Source organism: Scyliorhinus canicula, chromosome 18, assembly GCF_902713615.1.
Source record: "Scyliorhinus canicula chromosome 18, sScyCan1.1, whole genome shotgun sequence".
In the NCBI taxonomy this organism is placed as follows: Eukaryota; Metazoa; Chordata; class Chondrichthyes; order Carcharhiniformes; family Scyliorhinidae; genus Scyliorhinus; species Scyliorhinus canicula.
The window spans coordinates 26277226-26304663 of NC_052163.1; the positions used below are offsets into that span (position 1 = coordinate 26277226).

The following is a 27438-nucleotide window of genomic DNA, read 5'->3' on the forward strand; positions in this document are numbered from 1 at the left end:
TCCCCCTCTCTCTTCCCCCCCCCCACCACCACCACCACCAAGTGAGAATATCCCACTATAGGGCTTGAGGGCCGCCCTTTAGGCCCACCCATGCCCCTCTACAGGGCTCCTCTTTCCAGGATCTCCACCCTTTATCCACTAACCTCGCAGAGGCCACTACTTACCTGTCTGCAACCCCCCCACCTTTAATACCCGGCTACACCCTCCTATCATGGGCAAGGCCCTATTCAGGCCCTGACCCTTGGCAGTGCCACCCTGAAACCCTGGCAGTACTCCTGCCAGCTTGGTAGTGCCAATATTCCAGAAGGAGGCCTAGTGGTCCACCCTTCCTTATCCCTCACCACCTAGGGACCTACAATGGCCTGGGTGGCTCCCTGGGTGCCGTTCTGCACGTGGACCGGGACTGAACATCGCCCGTCTGTGGCCTCCCTGTGGAAGCCGGTAGATCTCGGGAGGCCTGTAGACCCTGGTTGAGTTCTCCCAAGTGCGTTTAAATCCTCCTTAAGCGAGTGTCACTTGGTAACGTCATAGGTTGGCGAGATCCTGATCTCAACTCCTTGCGAGATCTGGATAGATCTCATGAGGCGTACTGGTTGTCAGAAAACCCATGGGAAGCCTCTCCCGGCATCTACTGGCCACGCTGCACTTCTATTCAAGCGTGACATGGCCAGTAGATTGCACGTAGGATCTTCATCATTTAATACGATGATGTACTCAACACACATTGCAGGAGCACCATTTTAAATTAGCTACCGCCATTGCTCAATCAGCCAGAAAAGTATCAGATGGAATTTTGGTGTCACATTCGGGCGTGCACCAAAACATTCCTCTCCCATCTCCAGTCACACCATTGACTCTGTGGAACATTCTTTTCTCAGATATGAGACCTGTCTATTATTGCAGGAGCCAGTCAACAATTCTTTAACCCCAACACAGAAAACAAAAATCACAACAACATTAGTTCTAGGGGTACATTTCTCAATATATGCGAGGACCCATAAGGCTAACCCTAAAGCCATACCATCATTACACTCAGGAGATATACTCCTCAGAAAAGAAGAGAAAAGATTTGCCAGAATGAAAATGGACGCCAAATGTTCTTCCCATATTTGACCTCACCCATGAAGACCGAGTCATTCATCCACCTCTCAACAAATGACGCCACTGAAATTTGTCATGATTAAAGTAAGGATACCGAAAAATTTATATTGCCATTATAAACATGAGGTAAGAAGAAGAAAAGACTGATAACTATCATGTGACCCAACTACCATACCACTTATGCAGCGCATCCCTTAGTTGGAAGGATCATGCTGAAGAGTGTTTCCCATTCAAGACAAATGGAAGTCCGAGATTCTTGAGGATAAAACATTCAATACAGTACTCAATTTTTAGCATCTCCCTGCTAACATGATAATGCCTGATCTTCTGTTATTAGTTAAGCATTATAACAGGGAGAAAGTCTGGTTATTTCAGTGAAACCATGATTAAGTGCAATAAACTAGTTTACAATTATTTTATTTTGCTTAAGAATGATACAATTTGGAAAGAAAATTTTGACTTTTTATAGTATTCGATAAAGAAGAAACACAATTCTGCTGATTAGATCCTTGGACAGTCCTGGATTTCAAATATATTTACACAGTTTTTCCTAATCGACAAGCCAGTGTTTGTTTATTGTCTGATGCTGGTTGTTACACTTGTTAGCATAGTGCCCCTTCTCCCTACACTGAAAATACGGAATGAAATAGAGAAGAATCAGAAATTTGAGTGTCGCAATAAAGTTTCTTTTAATTTAGGAAGTAACATTTGCTTAAATTTTAAATGTTATTTTCAAGTATATGTCTATACGTTTCCAGTTAGTTGAATTAATCATATTTCACTAAATTTCTTTTGTTACAAATACAATTCAGAAGTACCATATTTTCCAAACTGTACTCGATCTGAACACAAGTTAAATTAAAAAAAAAAATCATTTATATATTATTCCCCATAAAAATAAATTCCGTGCAAATATTGATTCGTGACAAAACTCAGTACTAATCAGGGATAGAAAGAAGAGTTTTGGAGACAAACACTTGCCATTTGAACATCTCCTTGATTTCTTCCCCTACCCCTTCCATTTACTCCCTCCCTCAATTTGGGTAGGATTACAGCTGTGTCAGAGACATATTTATTTAAACTGATAAACTAAGAGTTGATGAGTTAAGTAACCCCACTATCAAATAACTAGCATTAACATATACAAAATTGTATACCTTGAAGCACGTCACTTTGTCGATAGACTTGTGGCCTTCAAAAAAGGGTTGCCTCGGTGCTGCTGCCTGTCACGAAAAGTGAGATCTCAGACACTTCCTATAGGTGAACACAGAATTTTTGTCTTCACTGATAAATTCAGTGCCACATGGATGCCAGGTGAAATGTTTGAAGTCACATTATTACCATCGTTGTGGGATTATGGTCATGGATGAGATATTCTAGTCTTAAATTCAGAATAGCTGTAATTATTACTTTAAATTCCAACAGTGAAACTCAGCATACTCTGGGAAATCATTTATTTCATGGGATGTAGGAGTCACTGGAAAGGCCAGCATTTGTTCTCATCCTGAATTGTCCTTGAACGGAGTGGCTTACTGGGCCATTTAAGAATGGAGTGACATGTAGGTCAGACTAGGAAGGGCGGTGGGTCTTCCTTCCCTGAAGGAAATTAGTGAACCAGATGGGTTTTTACAGCAATCGAAAATGGTCATTAGCCTGGGTCCCCAGAGCCTTACCTTGGGTCTGGGTCTCTGGATAACTAATTCAGTAACAGCACCACTATGCCACTGTAGCAGTTTTCCAAACTTTTCCTGTGTGTACATTCCAGTTATGACTTTCTAAAGCATAGATTTCGGAAGAATGTCATTAATTTTTATTCAAATGGGATGAAATATTTGTCCCTGAATACCTGAAATTGGACATTCGCATGTCGATACTCCAGTGGTGAATTTAAGCTGAAGTTTGCTGGAGAGCTGACATCAACTATAGTGACAATTCGGAAGCAACACAGCCACAGGCCATTGCTGAATGTTTACTGCCAATCATATTTCAAGCACTCATGTTTTTTTTTTAAACATTTAAATGCATGTAAACCAGTGAGTCTCATTTGTGTATTTTCCCAAATCTGGTAGTAAGGTTACTTGCTTTGTGTTCAAGGTATTCTTGGGTGTAATATGGACAGCATATTTATTTCCATGGGGAGGTTGTTAGCTCGGTTGGCTGGACGGCTGGTTCATGATGCAGACGATGCCAGCAGCGCGGGTTCAATTCCTGTACCTTGCCCCTTGACTGAGGTACAGTGACACTCAGGTTAAACGACCACCAGTCAGCTCTTGAAGGAGTAAGCAGCCTCTGATCCTCTGGGACTGTGGCGACATTTATATTTTATTTTATGGGCAGCAGAGGTGTCCGTGTATATACCTGCACTAACTGTAATTATTCTGATATTGGTGGTCAGAACCATTTCAAAGCCAGTGTCCGGTACTGGCCAGGGAAATAAATACTTCCTAGAGACTTTGCATTGAGTTATGATTTAATCATTAAATTCTCAAGACATCTCTGCCTGCAAATTCAGAGCAGTTGCAGTTCTTGATAAGAGAAATCTTGACTCAAAATAGACCAGTTTTACATCTGTTCCCTGACCAAAATCTTTACAGGTGCACTTTTTCCACTGGAGGTGAGATTCTATGTATTTATCAATATGAATGATGAAAAATGCATATTTGGATCGATACTCCATGTTAATATTTAACGATCAACACCGTCATGTGCCAGAGATCAGTGAATCGATGCAAACATTAAATGGTTTTCAAAAATTCAATTTAATTGAACAGGAAACTTCCCAGCCAGTGATATGGCTGAAAGATCATTGTTTTTATACTGGCTAAATAAACTAGCAACGCTCAGTAAAATGTGTTTGTTTAAAGGAAATAACCTGTTTGCTTCCCACATAATCCTTTACTAATTTAGTCAATTTAAAAAATAAATAAATAAAAGCTAGGGCTGTAGTAAATCTGAAGTTTTATGTATCCTTGAGACCCCAATGTCCCTTGCATCCGACTTTCCCAAAAGTTGCACAAATTCAACCCGGCTTGCACTGGAAGGACTGGAAGCCCTATATTTTTAGCAGCTCCAGATGCTTCAATTCCTGGTCATGGTGCACTATTGGCAATGCTCTGGGAAATGGGGAGAGCAGCCACAGAGCTCTGCCCAATTCCTGCTGCTCCCACGCCCTGGTTCAGCACACCAAACATGGAAATGGAGGACAAATAGCTTTTCCAAAAAGAAAAGATAAAATGACCTTCCTTCAAGTTATTTCCAGTCAATGCCCTTCGTTCTAACCCCTCTGTCTTCTAATGGGTTTCCCCTTTCCCCTCTGCCCACTACAGTAATGGATTTTGCTCCAACAACAGGGTATCTCTCTCAATTTCCTTTATTACCACTTGACGATGTCGTGACAATCTCAATTCCCCAATTCCAGCAGCAACACAGCTGTGGAGGTTAACTGGAATCTTTCGAGTGGGCGGGGGTAGTGATAGAAATCGGACGCACACTCGCGAAATATAAAAATCAAAAATCAGACTTCAAAACATGATTGAAGTGAGCCTAACAACTGGAGTTGCAACGTCCTGGCTTATTTCGCCCTTCCATCTCCAGCCCTCGTTTTTGTTGAAGTTAGGATTTTGCATTTCACTTCCAATTCTCTCTGGGAAAAGGATAATGTTTTGTACTGATACTCAAGGGTAGGGGTAAGCAATGTCTTCTTTATTTGTTATCTCCTAGCTGTAATTAATGAAACAAAACAGCATAAATGCCACTGATTGAGGTGACTGTGCTGTAATTTAAACAGCCAGCTGAATTATGTTACAGGTTCTGTTCTTGTGGTAATTGAAACAAAGCATTTGTGCTCGATCAAAATTAGAATTTAAGGGTTTCAAATTAAGATAGCAGATATAAATTTTAAAACCAGTGAAAAATAATTAGAAAACATATTGAGAAACAGTGATAAATATTCTGAAGCAATCAATCAGTCAGGCTAGCAGAAGCTGCTGCCTCTTGTCTTTGACTTTTGTGTGCATAATAAATTAGCATTCTGTGAATTCAAAAGCATTTATTCTCCATATATTCTGCAGAGTGTGTGTACCATCTACAACGAAGTAAGAGAACATTTAACCTTGCATGTAGCCATAAGCATTAACATTCCAAAAGCAATGGGCATGATTCAACCGCCATTGAAGAAATGCTTTTGCAGATTGCGGGTGTGGTGAGTGCTGCATATAACTGGCACATCTCCGCGGGTTAAACACGCTGGAGGTCGAGGATGTTCAACTGTATCTCAAGCACCAGTGGAATATGTGGAGGCCAGGATTTGGTTCCGGTGTGATTGGGCCGTGTGGGAGGACCTGCACAGCTGCGGCTCCTAGACGGAGAATGGAACTGATACATGGGACAAATTACACGCTGATGGACAGATCATTTCTACGACAAAGTTCTGGACATGATAACACATTCTCAGACCGAGTTTACATAGAGGAACCTGCAAGGGGTGATGCCGTGTTTTTGTTTCTTTTGTGAAAATGAGCTGATATAACTTTGTATTGGTGCCAATATGGAATGGTGATGCTTCCTTTTTGATTAATGGTTAGTGAGATATGTGGAATGTTATGTAGTTGATTTTCAAATCTTTGTGACTGTTGACCGTTTCATAAACAAAATATTGGCAACTTTCAAGTGCCTACTCCAGGACACTTAAGCCATGCCTACTCCAGGCTACGTGGACCATGCCTCAGAGGATGATTAGTTCATAGCATCTGCAGGAAACTTTGAAGCCTAAACTCTAGGAGTGTCAGCAGCATAGAGACAGCTGCCAACAATCAAATACTAAACAGCATTACCTTCAGCACTGAAGATCCTCTCATGACCAAAGGGGAAAGTGTGGGTCAGAGGAGGGCATTGGAGCACTACAGAGGCCTGGGGTCTAGTGGCTCCTGATGTTGCCGGGGGTGAGTATGCAGAGCAAGGTTTGCCAGTAAAACTGGGTCGCTGGATGGCACTCAAGAGAAGGAGTGTGTCATGCTAAGGATGATGCTTATGGGATTTGAGATCCCGGCCTGGTGTGAATCCCGTAGAGGCTGCCCTCGTGTTGCTGGTGGCAGCCAAGGAAGGCAGACCCCAGAGAAGGGGCAGCAGCGACAACGCAGGCTGGAGGCAGCACCCCATGTGCAGGGAACCATCGTACACCCTGAAGAACCGGCTGCCCATCAGGCCGAGGATAAACCCACAGAAGGAGGCCAAAGGCCGAAGTTATACAGGCGTCATTGGTCTTTCGATAAGATGGTGGACAACATGTGCTGCACGAGACTCCTTCTCAGCAAAGAGACAGTGCAGCGCCTGTGCCACGTACTTACGGACATGGCACATGGACGAGAACAACGGCTCCCGGTAGAGTGAAAGTCACCTCAGCCCTGTTTGTTTCTATACCGGATTATTTCAGGGCTCAAGTGGGGAGCAGTGCATCATTTCTCAAGCTCCAGCCCACAGATGGATTCGGGAGATCACGGATGCCCTGTATGCCCGGGCATTCAACTAAATCACTTTCAACCTGGACCAAGCCCACCAAGATGCCTGAACTGCAGGATTCACCGCCATTGCTGGGATGCCCAGGTCCAGGGGGCAATATATGGCATGCATTTCGCCTTGTGTGCACCAGGGCATCAGGGAGTGCCCTTTATTAACAGGAATGGGTTCCACTCCCTGAATGTTCAGATGGTGTGCGACCACCGCCTCCGTATCATGCCCATGTGTGCACACTATCCAGGGAACGTGCGTGACAGTTACATCCTGGGACACTTGCAGATTCCCAGCGTCTTCACAGACCACCCTAGGATGACTGGTTGGCTCTTGGGGGACAAGGGGTACCCGCTGATGACACTAGTGTGGAGGCCTGAGACCGAGGCAGAAACCCAAAGTAATGAGGCCCTTGCGGTTATTGAGCAGTACATCGGACTGCACAAAATGCGGTTCCGATGCCTTGACCGCTCTGGTGGTGCCTTGCAGTACATCCCCCCCCCATAGGGTCTCCTGCTTTGTGGTGGTCTGGTATACCCTCCACAACCTAGCACAGCACCAGGGTGACATGCTGGAAGAAAAGGAGGGGGGACACGCAGCCTCATCTGAGGAGGAAGAGGAGGAGGACCAGGAGGGCTGGAGGACGAGCCCGGTGAGGAGCTTCAGGAAGAGCTGGAGGATGGAGGACAGGCGGTGTCAAGGATTCGGCATGCCAAGGAGGATCAGAGCGGCCCTCCCCCACGAGATTCACATTGGAATTAGCTACGTCAGTCAGCTCAGCCCCTACTACCGCACCCCCCATTTCCCTCCCCCACCCCCATCACACCACCCACTCCTCGGCCATCTTGTTCCACCTTCTAAGGGTTTGTGTAACATCACTGCAGGGTGATGGGTCTGCGGCGGTGCTATCAGCGGGTCAATGGACAAGACAGGAGAGAGTGATGATCACTTGCTGTGAGGAAAGCTCTGGTGGTCCAGCTTTTGCAAAGTTCTGCCTCCTGTCTTTCTGCTGACAGCAACCCTGCTCTCCCCCCCCCCCCCCCCCCCCCCTCTCCCCCGGCCCAGAGCTGGGTTCCCGGCCAACCTACCAGTGTAACTGGTGTCGCCATGCCACCCTGTTCTGCCTGCTGTCCTCGTGATGGGCAAATGTTAGGAGGGGAGAATTTACGAGAACTGGAGTCCGCCATCATCTCCTTGGTGGCAGACCCCAGGTCGGCATCCAGCCTTACTCCGCCCTGAAGGTGCCTCTAGGGCCCGGGGGTCTCCATGGGATGGAGGGGAAGCTGGAGTGAGCACTAGAGGTCTCAGTAATCTGGCTTTGCCAGCCCTGGCTGCTCCCCATTGTCTGCACCATGTTGCCGATGCCCTCAGCAATGGTCCTCTGTGATTGGGCCACACTCTGCATTGCCTCGGCAATGTCCACCTGCATCTGGGACATGTCCCTAAGTGACTGGGACATGATGTCGAGGCCCTCAGTCATGATTGTCACAGACTGAGCCATGCTTTGGACACCAACACTCAAAAACGCAGACGTCATGCTCCAGGTTTTCCCACAGAGGTCGCCATCCTAGCAGTGTTAGCCTCGGTGCCATGCATGGTCAGCCACATCTCCTGCGACTGAAGCCTTGGCACTCCTCCAACCGGATCAGTGGTCACTGGAATGTACCCGACATCCCCTCCCGAATGTCACGGCTGTGCCCTAACAGCTGCATCAGCTCTGGGAGAACCTTGTCCAGAGGCTCGGCATCTGACTGGGACCCAGCTGAGTCCTGGGATCCAGCAGACCTCTGACTGCTGTCTCCCATGGATGTTCCTGCCTCCACCTGATGTGCATCAGCAACTGTGTGGCGTTCACCAGGTTAGTGTACAAGCTTCTGGGGCACAATGGGACACACCCACAAAGGTGTGTGTCTCTGTTCTGGTGGAAGGTGGGGTGATAGCTGTGACACCTCGCTGATGGTCTCCTCAGAGGTGATCTCTTGGGTGGTGGGGGAATTGGGGGGGGGGGGGGTAAAATGACTCTAGATGGCCAGGCGTCATCAGATGGAGATCCTGCGAGACAATGGACGTGTGGTCAGTGAGGGGGAAGGATCATTTTGTCTGACACTCACTTGAGGCAGGTCATCTGGGTGAACAGCTGTGGATGCTCACTCTGCTGGGCAGGCCAACCTCACTGTTGGTGACTGTTCTCACCTCGGTTAACCCCACGATCCCCAGGGCCCATCCATCATAGGGGGTGAGGACTTGGAAATCCCTGACTCCGCCTTCCTGTCTTGGCCCTTTCCCATTTATTATGGGCTACCTTCTCCTGCGGGGCAAAGGGAGGGCATTGTGAGCCGCACGCTTGATGGGTCGGGGGTCTATAGCAGATGACATGCGTGGGCACCACATCTGGACATGAAGGGGTTGTGCTGGTGGTGCCAGGGAGTTCCGAGGAACAAGCATCAAGATCAATGTGGGGAGGGTGTGAGATGTCAGCCAGCGATCTGGGAATTTGAGGGGTGGCAGACTGAACTGATGCTAGGTGAGAGGTTATAACTTATCCTTGCAGCTTGGTGGAGGTTGTTGGTCTTCTTCCAACATTGTTTAGCGTCCTCCTGGTCATGCTGCCCCACTGACAACCACCGCCTCCCAGGTGGCATTGCTGGCCCTGCATCTAGACCTCTGACCCTCTCGGGGTACAGGATGTTCCATCTCGCATCAACGGCGGCGGGAAGCCTGGCCAGATCTGTGCACCGCCATTCTTGTGTGTTGACCTGAGTGTTTAAAAGCGGCTCCTTCCTTGTTAGCGGTGAGCTGCTGAGGCGCGAGACTGGTGACTGAGACGGTGAGACAGCCAGCAATGGTGAGATTCACGTGGGGGTTCATTGCCTTTGAATATGGGCTGCGACCGTGCCAACTCAGCCACCAAACAGTTAAATAATTAACTCATTTGACTCTGTTGAACTGACTGCCCCTGGATCCAATTTTAAAGAAGGTTGAGGGCTTGGACGGGGTGGAGAGGGAGCAGCAGTTCCCCTTAGATGAAGGGTCAGTCAAGATGGGACACAAGTTCAAGGTAAGGGGCAGGAGGGTTTAGGGCGGATTTGAGGAAAAAGCGTTTTTACCCAGAGGGTGGTGACAGTCTGGAATGCACTGCCTGGGAGGGTGGTAGAGATGGATTGCCTCACATCCTTTACAAAGTACCCGGATGAGCACCTGGCATGTCGTAACATTCAAGGCTATGGGCCAAGTGCTGACAAATGGGATTACGTAGACAGGTGAGGTGATTTTCATGCATTGGTGCAAACTTGATGGGCCGAATGGCCTCTTCTGCATTGTATTATTCTGTGATTCTGTGAAATACACACAAATACATCTTAAATGTATACAATTTTACTTTTGTCAGGGTGTCTCTAGCTCCTAACATTGATTTTCATTAAATACATTTAACCCAATTTCAGTATTGATACCAATATATACATTATCCAACCAGTACTTCAGTGAAGCCAGTTCAAGAGAAAATATATTCTTTAAACCTACCTTGCTTAGATCGCTGTTCCACTCAGTAAATTCTTTAATTGGGCTGAAAAAAGTAGAAAATGAATAATTATTCAAGTCATTTGGCACCAGAAGAAAATAATTGCTGCACTGAAGCATGTTTTTCTTTTGTTTCCCTTTCTGCATCTCTTTTTTTTTTAAACTGTCGGTAAGTTAAAAGATTCCTCAAGCTATTTCCAAATTCCTGTTGCCATCAACACTTGAAATGAAGAAGGATGGGTTCTTGGACATTCATTTTCAGCTGAGAAAAGAATGCATGCATCACTAGGATTTTGCAGTTGGGCAGACGTTCTACAACAGGTGAAGAGAACTTGTAGCCCTTACTACCCCTCAGAGCATCTCAGCAGTAGTTCACACCCGAGTAACTTAATTTTGCAGTGAAGCCATTTTTTGTTAAGTTAATAAACACAGCTACTAATTTGTGCACAGCAGGATTCCACAAAGATAAATGATCAATTCATACGGTGAGAGTCCTGCCACCTTAGAAATGCTTAACATCTCATATGAATGATAGCATATGCATTTCCAACAATGCAGCACTCAGTACCGCGCTGACATGCCTTTTCTTTGTTGAAGTGAGACTTGAACTCACAACCATCAGTTACATGTGAGAGTTCTGCCTATTGATCCAAGCCGCCAATACGTATGTGCTCAAATGTTTGACGGATAAAAACATTTGAAGCCATCATCTGATATTTGAACAAATAATTCCTCAACACTTAACTACATAGTAGGATTCTACCCAACTTCATACCAGCTGAAATAGACGATCATAGTTGAGGATCCTAGCTACTTCAACAAGCCACAGAGGGCACTATTTAATGTAACTTGTACAATACTTACTGTGAAAGTTTACATGCTGTCCCTTCAGGGCAGAAGCCAGCTGAATAATTCACACACATTATTTTCCTGGTGTGCTTATTCTTGCAGAGTGGGCCTACCACAAAAACAGTTCAAGTGAGTGGATTTAATATATATCGTTAATTATCACTTTTTGTAAAATTTTATACATTCAGAGTTTTCAAAAGTTCAGTATTTTGTCATGTCTAACTTGGTCCAGCTGCATAGATAAATTTCAATCTTTGTCTTGTGTTCAAGACTATTGAATAACCTCACCTCAATGCCAAATGTATCTTGGATTTAGCCCTCTTATATCTGATGCTACCCTTGGTTCCCAGTATGTAATTAACCAATAATATACCCAGCAAAAGAACCATTCATTCAGCGAATAAAACTAAATGATCGTGGGTTGAATGAAAATAAAAAAAACTTCAAAGTGCAAAACAAATAATATGAAATGTAGTTTATTTTTATCAACATTCCCAATGAACTAAGACCATCTACAAGATGAAACAAGTAAAACTTCGCGTTCTAGAAATGAACTGGTCAGTTATCAGCAAAGAGAAAGTCGCCATTTTGTACTAAAACCCTTCATGATAGTTCTGACGAAAGGATCTCAACAAGAAACAGTCTACCAAAGCACTATCCAATTCTCTTATTTTTCAGTTCTTTGGATCAGAATTACATTTCTTTTGATGTTACTTGCACTGAGGGAAACTAATGTACAAATGCTCCGCATTCGTTGGAACTACTAACCAGGCTGCTGGGTTCATTATGCACATGGTCATCATTCCTTTCACTGAGAAATACCAAGTCAGGCTAAACAATTTCCTGTATGTTGTACGAAAATTTCCAATTCTAGTTCAGTCTGGAGAAATTGAAACAATTTATTTTATTGAGTGAAGGATCACAAACTAGAGGACACCAATTTGAGTTGAATTCTTTAATGCAGTGAGTGATTAGGATCAGCAGTGCACTACCTGAGAGAGCATGGGGTGGAGGCAGATTTCTTTCAAAAGAGAATTGTATCATTATCTGAAGAGGAAAACAATTGCACGCCTACAGGGAAAAGCCATGATGTGGAGATGCCAGCGTTGGACTGGGGTAGGCACAGTAAGAAGTCTTAAAACACCAGGTTAAAGTCCAACAGGTTTGTTTCGAATCACTAGCTTTCGGAGCACAGCTACTTCCTCAGTTGAAGGAGGGAGCTGTGCTTTGAAAGCTAGTGATTCGAAGCAAACCTGTTGGACTTTAACCTGGTGTTGTAAGACTTCTTACTGTAAGGGAAAAGGTGGAGTATTGGGGCTAGGTCACTTACTCTGACAGGGTGCCAGCACACACAAGATGGGCTGAATAGCCCCCTCTGTGCTGTATTAGTTCCATAATTCTATATACTTCAAAATTCTTTCTATTGGCTATTAATTAATGTGATTTATTAAACAGTATAGCTGGAAAGCACTTTGGAATTAATAATATTGCTACATACAGAACAGCAGGAGTATTGTAATCAATGGCTCTCAGCACTTTCTTCACTATATGCAATGTTCCTTCAGCACCTATATGAAGAAGCACTCAAATAATTGCCATTTTAAAATCGGTATTACAGACTTCTAGAAAGAGTGGTGCTTATAAAAGACTGTTTCAGACTGTGGTATATTTGCAGTCATTTAATGTAATCTGTAAACTCAAAAGGGGCGATTGTGTGTTTTCAACCCAAATTGGCCTCATGCAGACATTGGGATTTCTGGTTTATGCATATTCCAGATGCTGAAAAGGTTTTAATATTCAAAAATTTGGCACAGACCCAGAGAACTTTGAATAATATGCACAATAATCCCTAATGTTATCAATTGTCCATTGGAAGAGAACAGAAGAGTGTCATTCATTATTAGTTCCAGTATGATATCTGATTGGCTGAACGACTTCCTATTTTGTCGTCAAGATTTATCACGATGACCGACCGATTTCCTGCATTCAATCCTCATTCGCTTGCTGGCAACAAGCCAACATTGAACACCCATCCTATATTCTTTCTTTGTCTTCATTTTTATACACCTTGATGGTGTCAACCTGAAGCCAGATGAAGCTCTCCTTTAGTCACACTTGGAGAAGTAAATTCCAGGCTAGCACCATACAATTTCCGAAGATAAACCCCACCAGGATTCAAACTATTTACTTACTCTGCCGATAGCCAGTACCAGCCAAAACTGTTCATTTTGAGTGACGCAATAATGGAAACAGAAGTAGAACAGCAGCAGAGAGAGAATAAAATCTGCTTCTTTGATGTTGTTAATTTTTCCATCGGCTGGACAATCGTGACTAAGAATGAAAAGTATTTCACATCGAGAATAAAAAGGAGTCTGCAGTCCTTTAGTCTTTGCAAGGACTTTGAATCTCTAGAGAAACTGGTATTGAGTAGAGTATTAACATAATGAAAGATAAAAATCAGCAGTTACTTACCATGTTTGCAGAATCCTCGGTCATACCAGGGACAGTCATGAATTTTTATCTGTGAATCGATGTGCAAGAAAGGGCATTCTTGCTTATTACATTCACCTGGATCAAAAAGATAGCAAATTATAAGAGCTCAGTATCCCAGTGCATCAATGTTATGCTAAGTATTGATAGTGATGGAACAGATTTATGCTGCTATAACCCGTATCAAAAGTTTAACCTTAGTAGGTTTTCTGGGAAAGAAAAATGAAGATAATTTGAATCCTAGTTTCCTATGCTTGAACAAGCATCCTGCTATGTTTGAAAAAGGAATAGATGATTATGAATGGTCACAACGACTTCCGGTTGTGGTGATGTGGAGCTAAGCCGCATGTTCGGCAGCTCCCGCTATTAAAGGACTTTCGGGACTGTTTTAGGGCCCCAAACGGCGCTGTTTCGACGATCCCCGGTGGGGGAAGGTGTTTGGAGGAACATTCCCTGAAATTTATGGTGCGCACCCGGAGTGGGGCAAAGGAAAAGGCTGCAGCAGCTCCCCAGAAAAAGCGGGGGAAGGAGGACAAAATGGCAGCCGGCGGAGCACCCGAGGACTGGTGGAAGTGGGCGCAGGAGCAGCAATGCTGCTCTTCTGCGCTGTTTTGTGAGCTGAAGGCTGAGTTGCTGGACTCCCTGAATGCGACTACCAACAAGCTGCTTGAGACCCAGACAGCCCAGGGGGCAGCCATTCAGGAGTTGCAGCGGCAGCGGGAGGGGGACGCCGTGGTCCTCGTGGGGAAGGTGGAGATGCACGAGGCACTTCACAAAAAGTGCCAAGACCGCTTGGAGGAGCTGGACTTTCGCACGAGGCGGAAGAATTTGAGGATCTGGGCCTGGCGGAGGGGCTGGAGGGGTCGGATCTTCCGTCCTATGTGGCCACGATGCTGAACTCGTTGATGGGAGTGGGGTCCTTCCATTTGCCCCTGGAGCTTGAGGGAGCCCACAGAGTGCTGGCCAGGAGGCCCAAGACGAATGAACCCTCGCGGGCGGTGCTGGTGCGGTTCCATCGATTCAGTGACCGGGAGTGTGTGCTGCGCTGGGCCAAGAAAGAGAGGAGCAGCAAGTGGGAGAATTCGGTAGTGCGAATCTACCAGGACTGGAGTGCGGAGGTGGCTAAGCAGCGGGCCGGGTTTAACCGGACAAAGGCGGTGCTGCATGCCAAGCAGGTCAAATTTGGAATGCTGCAGCCTGCTCGTCTGTGGGTGACATATAAGGACCGGCACCACTACTTCAAGTCCCCGGAGGAGGCGTGGGCCTTTGTACAGGCGGAGAAGCTGGACTCGAACTAGGGTCTGGAGGCTGCGGGGTCCGGTGTACTACGGTCGTTGCTGTTGCTGTTTTTGTAATTTTGACATGTGTTTTTTAGTCTGGTGTTTGCTCTGTTTCCGGGTGGGTCTGTTGGGTATGGTTTTGTGTATGGAATGTTGGGGGTTTGTTTTTTCTTCTGTATAGGGCTGGGGGATGGGGTGGAGCTGGAATTTGGGAGCTGCGTCAGAAGGGTGGGGTGGGGCAGTGTGAAAGCGTGGGCTTTCCTCTGGTTTCCCGCGCTGCGGGGCAGGAGGGGTGGAGCTGGCGGTGGGGGTGTGGCCTCTACTGTTTTTTTTTCCCACGCTGAAGAGATGCCAAGGAGGTGTGGCAGGAGGGGGGGGATGACCCCATGTCGGGAGGGGCCAGGTTTTGGCGGGAGTTACCGGGGTCAGCAGAAGTCAGCTGACTCACGGAAGTACCATGGAGGGTGCGTCGCGGCTAGGAGGGGTCCTAGCCTAGGAGGGGGTGGGGGGGGATACCGGGTTGCTGCTGGAAGGGCTAGGAGGGAGCCGGTGTGGGCGGGGGGGGGGGGGGGGAGAGGGGAGGCGGTATAGTCATGGGGAACGGGTCGGGCGGGGCGAGCAGTCGTTGAGCTATGGCTAGTCGGCAGGGGAGGGGGGCGGGGTGCCCTCTGATCCGGCTGATCACCTGGAACGTGAGGGGGCTGAATGGGCCGGTTAAGCGGGCTCAGGTATTTTCTCATTTGAAGGGGCTGAAGGCGGACGTGGCTATGCTCCAGGAGACCCACTTGAAGGTGGCGGACCAGGTTCGTTTGAGGAAGGGGTGGGTGGGGCAGGTTTTCCATTCAGGATTAGACGCGAAGAACCAGGGGGTGGCGATTCTGGTGGGGAAGAGGGTGGCGTTCGAGGCGTCGGAGGTGGTGTCGGAAAAGGAGGGCAGATTTATTATGAAGGGTAGGCTCCCTCCTAGCCCTTCCAGCAGCAACCCGGTATCCCCCCCCCACCCCCTCCTAGGCTAGGACCCCTCCTAGCCGCGACGCACCCTCCATCGTACTTCTGTGAGTCAGCTGACTTCTGCTGACCCCGGTAACTCCCGCCAAAACCTGGCCCCTCCCGACATGGGGTCATCCCCCCCCTCCTGCCACACCTCCTTGGCATCTCTTCAGCGTGGGAAAAAAACAGGTGGTGCTGGTAAATGTGTATGCCCCGAATTGGGATGATGCTGGCTTTATGAGGCGTATGTTGGGCCCCATTCCGGACTTGGAGGCGGGGGCCTGATCATGGGGGGAGACTTTAACACAGTGCTAGATCCCCCACTGGACCAGTCCAGTTCAAAGACGGGTAGGAGGCCGGCAGCGGCCAAGGTGCTGAGGGGGTTTATGGACCAGAAGGGAGGGGTGGATCCCTGGAGGTTTGGGAGGCTGAGGGCGCGGGAGTATTCCTTTTTCTCCCATGTGCATAGGGTTTACTCCCGAATAGATTTTTTCGTCCTGAGCAGGAGATTGATCCCGAAGATGCAGGATGCCGAGTATTTGGCCATAGCAATTTCAGACCATGCTCCGCACTGGGTCGATCTGGAGATGGGGGAGGTGCGGGACCAGCTGGATGTGGCGTCTGGATGTGGGGATGCTGGCTGATGAAGAGGTGTGTGTGTAGGAGGGTCCGGGGAAATATTGAGGGGCATCTTGAGACCAACGACACGGGGGAGGTCCGGGTGGGGATGGTCTGGGAGGCTCTGAAAGCAGTGATCCGTGGGGAGCTGATTTCCATCCGGACCCATAGGGAAAGAAGGGAGAGGGAGAGACTGGTGTGGGAGCTCCTGGTTGTGGATAGGAGGTACGCTGAGGCCCCGGAGGAGGGGTTGCTGGGGGAACGGCGTAGTATGCAGGCCAAGTTTGACTTGCTGACCACCAGAAAGGCGGAGACACAGTGGAGGAGGGCGCAAGGCGCGGTATATGAGTATGTGGAGAAGACGAGCAGGATGTTGCGCATCAGCTCCGTAGGCGAGATGCGGCTAGGGAAATTGGTGGAGTGACGGATAAGGGTGGGAATGTGGTGTAGAAGGGGGCAGAGAGGTGAACGGGGTATTTAGGGACTTTTACGAGGAACTGTATCGGTCGGAGCCACCGGTGGGGGGGGGGGGGGGGGGGGGGGGTGGAGAGCTTCATGAACAGGCTACGCTTCCCAAAGGTGCAAGAGGAGCTGGTGGAGGGGCTGGGGGCGCCGATAGAGTTGGAGGAGCTAGTCGGGGGATTGGTCAAATGCAGTCAGGTAAGGCGCAGGGGCCGGGTGGGTTCCCGGTGGAATTTTATAAAAAGTATGCGGATCTGTTGGTGCGAGCCTTCAATGAGGCATGGGAGGGGGGGGCTCTGCCCCCGACGATGTCGCGGGTGCCGATTTCTCTGATCCTGAAGCGGGATAAGGACCCCTTGCAGTGTGGATCATACAGGCCAATCTCGCTCCTCAATGTGGATGCTAAGTTGCTGGCGAAGATCCTGGCCACCAGGATAGAGGACTGTGTGCCAGGGGTGATACACAAGGATCAGACAGGATTTGTCAAGGGAAGACAGCTTAACACGAATGTGCGGAGATTGTTAAATGTTATTATGATGCCGGCGGTGGAGGGGGAGGCGGAGATAGTGGTGGCACTGGATGCAGAGAAGGCGTTTGATAGAGTTGAGTGGGGGTACCTGTGGGAGGTGCTGGAGCGGTTCGGATTCGGGGAGGGGTTCATCAAATGGGTGAGGTTGCTCTACGAGGCCCCGATGGCGAGTGTAGTTACCAATGGAAGGAGATCAGAGTACTTCAGGCTCTACCGTGGGACCAGGCATGGGTGCCTCCTGTCCCCCTTGCTTTTTGCACTGGCGATAGAACCTCTGGCTTTGGCGCTGAGGGAGTCTGGGAGGTGGAGGGGCCTGGTGTGGGGTGGGGAGGAACATCGGGTATCGCTGTATGCGGACGACCTGCTGTTGTATGTGGCGGATCCAGAGGGGGGAATGCTGGGGGTGATGGAGCTGTTGGCTGAGTTTGGGGGCTTCTCGGGCTATAAGCTGAATCTGGGCAAGAGCGAGGTATTTGTAGTGCACCCGGGTGATCAGGAGGAGGGAATTGGGAGGCTCCCGTTTAAGAGGGCAGTGAAGAGTTTCAGATACCTGGGGGTGCAGGTGGCCAGGAGTTGGGGGACTCTCCACAAGGTTAATTTTACCAGGCTTGTGGAGCAGATGGAGGAGGAATTCAAAAGGTGGGACATGGTGCCGCTATCGCTGGCGAGTAGAGTGCAGTCCGTCAAAATGACGGTTCTCCCGAGGTTCTTGTTCCTTTTTCAGTGTTTGCCCATCTTTATCCCTAGGGCCTTTTTTAGGAGGGTGACTAGCAGCATCATGAGGTTTGTTTGGGCGCATGGGACCCCGAGGGTGAAGAGGGTCTTCTTGGAGCGGGGTAGAGATGGTGGGGGGCTGGCATTACCCAATCTTTCGGGGTATTATTGGGCGGCTAATGTGTCGATGGTGCACAAGTGGGTGATGGAGGGGGAGGGGGCAGCATGGAAACGGTTGGAGATGGCGTCCTGTGGAGGCACAAGCCTGGGGGCCCTGGTAACGGCGCCGTGGCCGCTCCCTCCTACGAGGTATACCATGAGTCCGGTGGTGGCGGCTACCCTCAAGATTTGGGGGCAGTGGAGGCGACATAGGGGGGAAGTGGGGGGCTCGATGGAGGCTCCGTTAAGGGGGAACCATCGGTTTGTCCCGGGGAACATTGATGGGGGGTTCCAGGGTTGGCACAGAGCGGGCATCAGACAGCTGAGGGACCTGTTCATTGATGGGAGGTTTGTGAGCCTGGGGGAGTTGGAGGAGAAATTTGGGCTCCCCTCGGGGAACATGTTCAGCTATCTGCAGGTAAAGGCGTTTGCTAGGCGGCAGGTGGAGGGATTCCCTTTGCTTCCCGCGAGGGGGGTGAGTGACAGGGTGCTTTCGGGGGTCTGGGTCAGGGATGGGAAGATATCTGATATCTACAAGGTAATGCAGGAGGTGGAGGAGGCGTCAGTAGAGGAGCTAAAGGCTAAGTGGGAGAGGGAACTGGGGGAACAGTTCGAAGATGGGACATGGGCTGATGCCCTGGAGGGGGTTAACTCTTCCTCCTCATGTGCGCGGCTTAGCCTCATCCGGCTGCACCGGGCCCACATGTCCGGGTCTAGGATGAGTAGGTTCTTTGGGGGTGAAGACAGGTGTCTCAGGTGTTCGGGGAGTCCAGCGAACCATGCCCATATGTTCTGGGCATGCCCGGCACTGGAGGAGTTCTGGAAGGGGGTGGCGAGGACGGTGTCGAGGGTGGTAGGATCCAGGGTCAAGCCAGGCTGGGGACTCGCGATTTTTGGGGTTGGGGTGGAGCCGGGAGTGCAGGAGGCCAGAGTGCTGGCCTTTGCGTCCCTAGTAGCCCGGCGGAGGATCTTGCTACAGTGGAAGGATGCGAGACCCCCAAGCGTGGAGACCTGGATCAATGACATGGCAGGATTTATTAAGTTGGAGAAGGTCAAATTCGCCCTGAGAGGATCGGTACAAGGGTTCTTTAGGCGGTGGCAACCTTTCCTCGACTTTCTGGCTCAGCGATAGGGTACTGGGACAGTAGCAGCAGCAACCGGGGGGGGGGGGGGGGGGGGGGGGGGGGAGGGGGGAAAATTTTCACAGGTTATTTCATGTGGCGTTGACTATGTTTATTTAATTTAAATTTATTTTTAAGTTCTCTTGTTGTATACTGGGTTTGGGGGGGGTGGGGGGGGGGGGGGAGTGAGATACATGCGTTGCTACGGTCTTGGGGGTGTTACAGTTACTATGGTGTTTTATTGTTGCTTTTCATTGTTGTTATATTTTCTGTAAAAATTTTTAATTAAAATTATTGAAAAAAAAAAGAATGGTCACAACATTGTTCTTCATCCTCCCCTCCCATAGATACTTTTGGCTCAATTGAATTGCTACAGATTTCCTTTTTAAAAAAAAAAATCACTATCTCCATCAGGGAGCAAGATATAGGATGTACACTGCGAGACTCTAAATTAATTTTTAAAAATCTCTTTCTCTCCTTGCCCCATCTCTGAAGACAATACATTCTGTTGGGGTAAAGATCCAGAGGTTGCAAAAGGTTTCCAATGTCTGGCCAGCGGACCTATTTATCAGTATGTGCACTTAAAAGCATAGCCTAGATGTTCACCGCTATCCCAGTGTACAGCTTTGCCCCGGAGGTGTACCGACTGAAAAATCGAGCGTTGTCCATGATTTCAGTCCATTGATTTAATTGGAAAGGATATTATACGCAATATGGTCAGCTTTCCAATTGGTGATACCAGCAGTTGACTCTAGGTGCAAGGCCAGCAGGCCACCACAGCCAACTTCTATTTTGTCTCATTAAATTTTCACAGGTTATTTCATGTTGATCATAGCTGACTTTTCTCATCCTTTGATGTCAATCATGGTGCTGCAGACATTAATTGAACTTGAAGCCTTTGCCGTCTGTAATTCAATACCAACACTAAATAATATTTACCCATTGAAGCACATAAAATCCTTTATAATAATAATCTTTTTTATAATAATCTTTATTGTCACAAGTAGGCTTACATTAACACTGCAATAAAGTTACTGTGAAAAGCCCCTAGTCACCACATTCCGGCGCCTGTTTGGGTACACATAGGGAGAATTCAGAATGTCTAAATTACCTAACGACAAGGGCGGGATTCTCCCAACGGGAGTCTAAGTGTCGACGCCGGAGTAAAACCCGGAGTGTTTTAGTCCCACATCGGCACCCGTTCCCAGACCCCTACTCTCCAGTCTCCGTGGGGCTAGGAGGAGCGACGCGCGATTTACCGGGGGGCGTGGGGGCTCAGCGCACTGTCAGAGACCCGGTGCCGCGTAAAAGACATGGCGCCTTGGGCCCCAGGCCGCCCCGCACAAAAGTGGCATATGGATTCAGGCTTGCCGGTGGGAGAAAGGAGGCCCGCCGACAGAGAGGCCGGCCCTCAGATCGGTGGGTCCCGATCGCGGGCCAGGCCACTCCGGAGGGCCTCCCTGGGATTGGACCGCCCCCCCCCCCCAAAGCGGCTCCCGACCCTTGAAGCCTCAGGTCCCGCCGGCCCGAGAGCAGGTTAGAACGGCGGCAGCAGGACTGTCATTTTTGTCACAGGCCGCTCAGCCCATCCGGGCTGGAGAATCGCCGTTCACCGTTTGCAGCGAATCTCCGAGCGGCCCGGCGTGATTCGCACGGCGCTGGTTTCGGGGGGGGGGTGGGTGGGAGAATCGGGTGCGGGGGTCGGTGCATGGCACGATTTGTGCGGCGCCCCGGTGATTCTCCCACCCGGCCGGGGGAGGGGGGGGGAAGAATCAGACCCCACATCTTTTGGGACTTGTTGGAGGAAACCGGAGCACCTGGAGAAAACCCACACAGAAATGGGGAGAACGTGCAGATTCTGCGCAGGCAGTGGCCCAAGCCTGGAATCGAACCTGGGACCCTGGCGCTGTGAAGCAACAGGGATAACCACTGTGCTACCGTGCTGCCCTTATCCTATTTAATCTTATTTAAAAGCATAAAGTAAAAAGTTATTTAAGGATGCATTTCATGTAAAATCTCCCAGACCAATGAATTCCTCTTGCAATGATACTGGTGAATTAGGAACTGTACAAACGAAGTATATTAGACTCTTTGTAGAAACATTAACTGATAATGTTTCTGTTTTATGTAAATCCTGGTCAGGGAAGTGTAAAAATTAATTATGTACACTTAGACTTATTCTTGGCCTCACAATTAGAAATGTACTAAGCTCAATGTTTGAGGTGCTTAATGGGTAGAAATCCTAGCTATCAATTGGAAAAATTCCAGCCCTATAGTTATTTTTTTAATAATCGCTTGTTGTCACAAGTAGTTACTTCAAGGAAGTTACTGTGAAAAGCCCCTAGTCGCCACATTCCAGTGCCTGTTCGAGGAGGCCGGTGCGGGAATTGAGCCCGCGCTGCTGGCATTGTTCTGCATTACAAGTCAGCTGTTTAGCCCACTGTGCTAAACCAGCCCATGTTTATAACGTTTAGCTTTAGAAGTTTATAGCAATTAATTACAATTGGTTTGACTGACCACTTTCATTCAGCATCACAGCGATTGAACTAAAAACATTCTATGTCTGGTTTTGGGTGGGTTTAGCGGGGTGATTCTCAGCGCTCCCCCTCTTCAACGGCACTTTGCCGTTTGTTTTGGCCTTGATGAGGAATTCCCCGTCAAGGCCGCACTTTAGTCATTTCCTGCACTGGCGAGCTTTGTGCAGTAAGACTACTCAAGGATTGGGGCACCATTTTTAAAGGCAACCCAGATCTTTCGACTCCTCGGAGCGACTTCACCGCAGCCTCCGGACCCTCCCATTTCACCCAACTTAAATCTTGCGGAATCGCGAACACCCCCTCACCCAACCTCATATGGGCAATGTACACCGGGCCCGTCCCCTGGCAAGGGCAACCTGGGACCTGGACACCTCGGCACTGCGAGCCTAGCACCCTACCAGTGACCCTGCCAGCCTGGGGATCGAAAGATCAGGGCTGCCTTGAAAAATGGAGCCCCGATCCTCGAATAGTCTTCCTACACTTGGCTCATCAGTGCAGGAAGTTCATCAGTGCAGGAAGTGACTAAAGTGGGGCCTTGGCTCATCAGTGCAGGAAGTGACTAAAGTGGGGCCTTGACAGGAGATTCCTTGCTGATGCCAAAATAGAACTTCAAGGCCTCTCGCAAGATTCAACGGTCTCATCCCAGCACCAAGTTGGGCACGACGACGATGCTGAAATGTGGCCCAAGTCTTTTCAAATCTTAGGGGAAAGTTTTTTTAAAAAAAAATCTTAGAAACTTCTCAAGTTAGTCAATTATTATCCTAATACATAGAAAGAAATCTTACCAAATTTTGAATAGAAGTAGCACCGTGGCATTTTGGCCTCATCGTACTCATGTAAAAACTCACACTGATCCCCTTTTTTACACAGACCTCGGAGCCAGTGTTTGCATACAATGGTTTTGTCGCCACACAAATGTCGAAATGGGCACATTTCTTCTGCCATAACCAAAAAGATAGCATTAGCTACAACTGCAGCAAGACTTTTGAAGTGTTGGAATGGGTGCACAGAGAGCATAGGAGAAAAATCTATCTGGTTCAATGTGAAAATTATGTTCTGGGGAAGGCCTCTGATTATATTGAAATGTTGACACTCACGGAATATAATTTTCCAAGACACTGAATAATCCAACAAAATTGCACGTAATAAAACCAGAATTTGACCTTTTCTGTCACTAAGACTGTAATCTGGATCATAGATATTGTCATGAGGAGTTCATTAACAATGATCTACTTAGTAAGTTGTATCAAATACTTCAACAATTTTTGTAGTTATTAATTGTCAACTGACACATTTAACTTTAAATAAATTATATAAAGGTTGATTTTGACTGTTTCTAGAAGACATTTCTTAAATTCAATATTTATTTTAATTCACAGGATACCATCCACATTATGAAATGAAGGGGGGTATGCTTCATGATCATTGCTTGGAATTTGTTTATGCAGGTTCTCATTTATAGTTCCCCATATAGATTGTTTCTAGATTCTAGAAGGTCTCCCCACACAGCCAACCCTTAAACTCTCCACAGTAACTCCAACCTGCCCTGCCCCATTTCATGGAAAACCCACAGTAACTCCAACCTGCCCTGCCCCATTTCATGGAAAACCCAGTAACTCCAACCTGCCCTGCCCCATTTCATGGAAAACCCATTTATAAACATAAAGGGGTCACATTCTCAGTACATTTACGGATCTTACCTTTTGAGCATTTACCTTGAATGAAAAGCTCACAGACTGCTGAACTGGATTCTGCAAAGAAAGACCATAAGATTTACAGGGCTGCAAGATTATGGACTTGATTCTAGTCTTCTGTTTCTGCATCTATTTCATTTAATCAGAGTTTCCACATAGTGCTTAAGCTAATGGATTTCTCACATCTTTGCAGTTAATACCAGACTCCAACATTTTTTGCTCACACCTACACATTAAACATTTTGTAGCCTTCACCAATAGCTACTCACTTTACTGCATTAGAGATAGTAACCTTCTTACATGTTCTAACATGCCCTAAAATATTTTACCGCATATTAAAAGTTAAATTTGCACTCTGCTTAAACAGATTTACACATTGAATATTCTACTATTCTTCAGGTGAGATGCATCTCATTTTAATAAGAGAATTAAGCGCTTTTTTGTGGTACGACAAGCACAAAGAGTTTAAAATTAACTAAAAAATCCACATAACTTGATATTCCAATGTTCAACATGTAGTCCACAACCTTTCTTTCATAGTCAATGTTTATCTATACCAAAGATCCAAGAGTAAAGGTTCAGTGATTTCTGAAAAATGTGTATGGATACTGCTGAGCTCTAACCGAGTACTCAGCTCATTTAGTAAGATTCACGTCTGGCCAGAAAGGAGTGCTCTCGGGTGTTGACTTGCAGGATTCTGGGGTTCCGAAAAGATAGAACCCTTCCCCATCAATAGACCAAATCACCCAAAGTGTCGTGGCCTACTCCAGATCTGTGCGACTTAGGAATAGCCCCCATAGAATCTTGCAGTGCAGAAGGAGGCCATTTGGCCATCAAGTCTGCACCAGCATCGGAAAAGGTCCAATCCCCCACCCTATCCCAGTAACTTTGTAACCTCCACCTAACCTGTGGACACTAAGGGACAATTTAGTATGGCTGATCCACTTGACCGGCACATCTTTGGACTGTGGGAGGAAACCGGAGCCCCCATAGGAAACTCACGCAGACACGGAGAGAACGTTCAAACTCCACACAGACAGCGACCCGAGGTCGGAATCGAAACCGGGTCCCTGGCGCTGAGACAACAATGCTAACCACTGCGCTACCGTGCCACCATTATGATGTACTGAGCCTGCCATAAAAGGTTTGGCTTGTTTACAACCATCCAATTCTCAACCTATCACCTTGGAGTCAATCCAGTCCAAACAAGACCCTGATATCAAATCCCAGTTTCCAAAGAGGACAACATCCTCCAAGGGACAAGGTTGCTTCGAAGTTTGGAACCAAAATCATTGACTAGTATTGTGTTGCTTGTCATACAACAAGAAAATCGAACCGGATTTTTTTCAGTGAGCTCAAATTTCTGTTCTCAAATTATTAAAGTTACAACAACAGGAATTGGCCTTTCAATCTCCTGTTCTCACAAAATAGTTCAGGAATGATTGCAAGAGAAAAACACAAACTGAATTAGGGGTTCAAACTTTGGATATGGTAGCAGATCTTGTGCCTTTACATTTCCTCGCAAGAAGTCTTACAACACCAGGTTAAAGTCTAACAGTCCTTGAAGGAGCTGTGCTCTGAAAGCTAGTGATTCGAAACAAACCTGTTGGATTTTAACCTGGTGTTGCAAGACTTCTTACTGTGCTCACCACAGTCCCAACACTGGCATCTCCACATCATGGCTACCATTAATATTTCCTGGCATTATTGAAATTGTTGTCTACTTTAAATACCTGAAACTAAGTTTCAAAGTACTGGATGAAATCTGAACCAATGAATAGCAGGATGAATTATTATAAGGTGAGGTATAACTTTGCTTTAAGAACTTCAGAAGTTTTGGAAAATATTGTCCCAACTCTTCAAAAAAGGCTGAGGCATGAGTCAGGAGTGCAATGGAATACTCTGCAATGGTCTGGTGCGGCCGCACCTGGAGTACTGGTCACCACATTATAGGAAGGATGTGGAAGCTTTGGAAAGGGTTCAGAGGAGATTTACTAGGATGTTGCCTGGTATGGAGGGAAGGTCTTACGAGGAAAGGCTCAGGGAATTGAGGTTGTTTTCGTTAGAGAGGAGAAGGCTGAGAGGTGACTTAATAGAGACATATAAGATAGTCAGAGGGTTAGATAGGGTGGACAGTGAGAGTCTTTTTCCTCGGATGGTGATGACCGACACGAGGGGACATAGCTTTAAATTGAGGGGTGATAGATATAGGACAGATATCAGAGGCAGTTTCTTTACTCAGAGAGTAGTAGGGGTGTGGAACGCCCTGCCTGCAACAGTAGTAGACTCGCCAACTTTAAGGGCATTTAAGTGGTCACTGGATAGACATATGGATGAAAATGGAATAGTGTAGGTCAGATAGGCTTCAGATGGTTTCACAGGTCGGCGCAACATCGAGGGCCGAAGGGCCCATACTGCGCTGTAGTGTTCTATGTTCTATCTATGTTCTAAGTACAGCTCCAACAACACTCAAGATAAACCCAATTGATTGGCAGCCCATCCACCACCTTAATCATTCACTTCCTCCATTGCCAGCATACAATGGCTACAATGTGTCATTTACAAGATGCACTGCATCACCTTGCCAAGGTTCCTTCCCCAGCACCTTCCGAACCACAACATCTACTGCCTGAAACGGCAATCCACAAATTCCCCTCCCAAATCAGATTACAATCCCGATTTTCATTTCATTGTCATGGGTCAAAATCCTGGAACTCCCTCCAGAACAGCACTTGGTGGAAGTACCTACACCACACAGACTACCGTGGTTCTAGAAGGGAACTCACCACCACCTTCTCAAGGGCAATAAATTCTGGCCTCACCTTACCATTACATCCCATGAATACATTAAAAAATCATGAATATTTCCAAACAAATGATAAAAGTTAGACATTGAAAATCATTTCCATAACATTAAAATTTCCATTACTATGTAAACAACAGCTGACTACTTAAATGTCAAGGCTGTAGTGAATCTTATAGGCAGAAGCTTTTTTTTTGTTCCAAGTTTAAGCTCCAAATTATAAAGTGCCCCTTACTATCCATGCCAGAAAATGGCAATTCCATCATTCCTCTCTGCTGCTCCAAGACAATTTCAAAATCAAATCTCATCTTTTGTAAATCAGCAATCAACTCTTGCATCTTTTAATGCTTCAGTTTCAACTCTTGCTTCCATCAATACTATTCTCAGTAAACATGAGAGAACAAGCATGTGACTCGACAAACTTGATTTATACACACGTCAGTGGCCAGGGCCTGCTGGGACTTTGAAAACTTTTAATTCTGTCTAAAATTACTTTTTGTAATTAACTACAAATTATAGTATGAACATAGATTCGTTGATTAAAGAGTTGATTTAATTACTTCCAAGTTCAAGGTTTATAGTGGTCACATGACATGATTCCACAGCAGGGATTGTGGCTGAATGAGTTGTTCTTTGAAAGCTGAGATGGACCTTTTGTGCTTGTGGGAAGGTGTTGGTTGATTTTGTGAATTATGCGCAGATATTTATTTGCAGGAGTAATGGAATGGAAAAGTAATTTGGAGTTTTACAATTACATTGTTGGGGAAAGTTAAAAACTGTTGATTTGTAAGTTGGAGTGCATTTAAAATTTGATCATGGTTACATTAACTCCTGGCAGATCAGAACTGATGTAGTTGGGTAGGTTCTCCATTCGTTGCGTGGAAAGCACCAGGTACAGGAACAAAATGTCAAGTGGCTCACAAAACTGTCCATTTATTCATTTTGATTGTAATCAGTTTGAATGTATTTTTAAAATTTGTTCATGGGATGTGGGCGTTGTTGGCTGGGCCAGCATTTATTGCCCATCCCTAATTGTCCTTGAGAAGGTCCTTCCTGATGTTTCCAAT

General features: G+C 47.0%; 1 protein-coding gene across 6 annotated transcripts; it reads right to left on the reverse strand.

Moving 5' to 3' along the window:
* Positions 1-1502: 1502 nt before the first annotated feature.
* On the reverse strand, positions 1503-26746 carry LOC119953652 (cleavage and polyadenylation specificity factor subunit 4-like). Of its 6 annotated transcripts, none has more exons than XM_038778131.1 (8): positions 26607-26746; positions 23590-23625; positions 22660-22812; positions 13447-13542; positions 10990-11083; positions 10129-10171; positions 2259-2324; positions 1503-1729 (listed from the first exon to the last, which is right to left on the reverse strand). In XM_038778131.1, exons 1-8 carry the CDS (start codon positions 26707-26709, stop codon positions 1652-1654), a joined length of 669 nt encoding a protein of 222 aa, XP_038634059.1. In that variant the 5' UTR covers positions 26710-26746; the 3' UTR covers positions 1503-1651. The 6 variants fall into 6 exon arrangements, with proteins under 6 accessions (XP_038634059.1, XP_038634057.1, XP_038634056.1 ...); XM_038778129.1 differs by having other exon boundaries at positions 22660-22809; positions 23575-23625; XM_038778128.1 differs by having other exon boundaries at positions 23575-23625.
* Positions 26747-27438: the final 692 nt, after the last annotated feature.